Below are 3088 nucleotides of genomic sequence, written 5' to 3'. Positions count from 1 at the left end.
CAGCGGTTCTCAACCTGTGGGTCGTGACCCCTTTGGGGGTCGAACGACCCTTTCACAGGGGTCGCCTAAGACCATCGGAAAACACATATATAATTACATATTGTTTTTGTGATTAATCACTATGCTTTAATTATGTTCAATTTGTAACAATGAAAATACATCCTGCATATCAGATATTTACATTACGATTCATAACAGTAGCAAAATTACAGTTATGAAGTAGCAACGAAAATAATTTTATGGTTGGGGGGTCACCACAACATGAGGAACTGTATTAAAGGGTCGCGGCATTAGGAAGGTTGAGAACCACTGCTCTATAGGAAGTGAGCAAGCAGCCTCAGGGATTGTTGCTGGGCCACAGGGAGCAGGGGGTGTGGCTGGAATTTTAGCTCTTACAACCTTCACAGAATGCAGACATTCCAACCCTATCTCCCATCCACCTTCTGGATTTGCCAGTAATATCAGCAGAAGGAACATCAGGGAGCTCCTTACCCACCCCAATGACAATCTAACTGGAAGCTGCATCTGAAACTTGGGAATGCAGGAAACTCCTACAAGTCTCTTATTTTAAAGTAGCCTTTTTTTTTTTTTTTAAAGCAGGAGTACCCTCTGGCCATATTTAGATGCTGAGGTTTTGTTCTACCATGTCCTAGTATTACAGAGCTCCAGAACATAAACAACGACACCTGCAATCACCATATCACTAGTTTCAAAAGACTGGCTGTAGCATTTAGAACAGGACTAACATTTCACTCCGTTTTCCACTCTTGACTGTGTGAAAGGTTCTCCTGAAACAGCTGAGCTGACTTGCCGTATGGAGAATTAAAGAGCACCACGCATGCATGCACACATAAGCAGCCATTTCTAGAAATGCCTGAGGAAAATCACTCAGCCGAATGGTCCAGAATGTTGGAAATCTTTTTTTCCCCGGGTCGGGTAGACTCAGGTAGCTCCCACAGAAGCACTGCGGGCCTCCCCAACTGCACAACTGGGCAGCTCCCTGAAGGAGAGCGTGCCTTTGCTCAAGGTGGCAGTGGGTGTCCATGTGAACAACCGAACTCCGGGAACATGGCTGACACAGCCAGGCCCGCCTAACAGCTGTCGGTGAGTAACACCCTCGGTTAATACACCCCACTTTCACCCCTGGCAAGCCACATTAAAGGTCACATCCCCCAATTCAGGCACGTGTCTGTCAACAGCCATACAGACGCGAACTTTAAAATGTGCTGTTTTATGGCAGCCTAGATGACAACCCCAAACAGAACCTGATTTTGCATGAACCACGAAGGAAACTATTTTACTCCTGTGCCAGCAGCCACCTCCACAAGAAGCATTTTGCAAAGGAAGTAAAATACGAGATGCAGATATGTAGCCTTTCTTTTAAAACGCAAAACAAAACAAAATGAACCAATTATCACTTTAAAAACCAGAGGCCCGGGGCCTGATCTTAAAAGTGCCAAAGATTACACAAAAATGACAACCTTCTAAAAGTGGTGTCAGGACAGAGGGGAAAGGCGCTCCCTGGGAAGACCAAGCCCCGCGCTTCCTTGTCAGAACAGCAGCTGTAAAGGAACCTCCCTACAGATGGTGAGGCAGCATGGCCAAGTGTCGGCGCTTCCCCACTTCCTCAGGACGTTCCGCAGAACCAACAGAACTGGCTGACCCCAGCCTCCAAAGCCCATTTTATCCCGCAACATGTCTTCTTAGCCACATTCACCCGGCCAGCCCTGCCCTTTGCTCTCCCTCGGAGAGACCATTCCTTGGGGCCTCCAGAACGTTTCAACAGTCATTATCCAGCCATGACCTCCAGCAAGGACCACACCTCCTCCTCCCGAACTGCTCGGTTCAGGGTGGAGGGTGAACCCGAAGTCACGTGGGGGGAAGGGGGGAGGAAATCAGCTCTGAAACCTCCCTCATCAAAGAGGCTAACCAGTCATGAAGTTAACCCACCAACCATTCCTTGATCAACCTCCTCTTGCTGCCTGAAGCAGTGTTCTTTTAAACCTCTCTGGGGACTCTTGGCCAAATTTAAAACCACCTTGGCAATCCCTGAAAAGCAGCAGGCATACAGCTAAACGAGTCCTTAGTCATCCTTAAAAGGTTCCATCCACGTAAAGAGTGCCGCTTCTCCCAGGTTTTGGGCCACTTCCCTGCAATCCCACAAGAGAATCAAATAAAAGGTACGCCATTTGGCTCTCCCCTCACCCCCACCCCTGCCAGCCTCTGCCCAGGGAGGGTGGCCCCAACATCGCCGGGTGCGGGAGCCCTGGGGGCGGGGCAGCACCACTTCCCGCGAAGCCAGGCGCCGGGGCTCGCACCCAGCACTCACTCCGCCCGCCAGCTGCACGCTCTCCGAGGCTCCCCGAGGCTGGGGGCAATTAAGGGGAGTGAGCTGCCCGTGTCGACACGGCCCAACTATTTAAAGAGTTAAACAGCATCTCATCCAAAATGTTGGCACCCTTCAGGCTCGGTGTGGTGTCCTCGCCGCCCGGGAACGCTACCAGGCCAAAGGTTAACCAGCCCCAGAGGTCGGTGGGAGAGGGAGGCGCCGCTAACCTGTATGCACTCTGTAATGGGCTTTGAGATGGGAGGATTTTCCATAGACTTTCCCACAGCCACTGTAGGGGCACTTGTGCCTCTTTTCGGAGGCGTGTTTCCCCTTCGCAGCCACTCCAGGGTGGAGGAGGGAGAGCGGGCTGGGCGCGCCGCCAGGATCCTGTCTCTCCTCCGGGCTGTGGGAAGGACTCGACCCAGATTCGGTGGTCACGTCGCTATCGGATCCCATATCCTCATCCGGACTCTCCAGACTGTCGCTACACACCGAGGGGGTCTGGATGGGTCGGTACTTGTTCAGGTCCAACAAGCTCTTGGCGATGGTGACCAGGGTGCAGTAATCCTTCCAGGTGTCCCCCGGGTCGCCGTGCTCCTTGGTCACCTCGCGCTCCGGGAGTCGCAGTCGCTCGGCGTCGGGAGCGCCCCCCTGCTCCGGCACCGCAGCGCGGTTCGAAATGGAAACCAGACACTGGGCAGCCACGAAGTCCATGTAGGCGGCCGCGGACATGGTGCGGGCGGCGGCGGCGGCCCCGGC

The 3088-nt window shown here is 52.9% G+C and overlaps 1 protein-coding gene across 1 annotated transcript in view; it reads right to left on the bottom strand.

Annotated features, from left to right (window-relative positions):
* The window catches only part of KLF9 (Kruppel-like factor 9), a 26205-nt gene extending 23123 nt beyond the window's left edge, over positions 1-3082 (bottom strand). The window contains exon 1 of the mRNA XM_005868325.2: positions 2557-3082. Within this exon, the coding sequence (XP_005868387.1) occupies positions 2557-3061 (505 nt within the window). The 5' untranslated portion in view covers positions 3062-3082. The remainder of the gene's footprint in view (positions 1-2556) is intronic.
* Positions 3083-3088: the final 6 nt, after the last annotated feature.

Source organism: Myotis brandtii, unplaced genomic scaffold (genome assembly GCF_000412655.1).
Source record: "Myotis brandtii unplaced genomic scaffold, ASM41265v1 scaffold266, whole genome shotgun sequence".
NCBI lineage: Eukaryota > Metazoa > Chordata > Mammalia > Chiroptera > Vespertilionidae > Myotis > Myotis brandtii.
The sequence above is the reverse complement of the archived record's forward strand: the minus strand, read 5'-3'. Positions and strand labels throughout refer to the sequence as shown.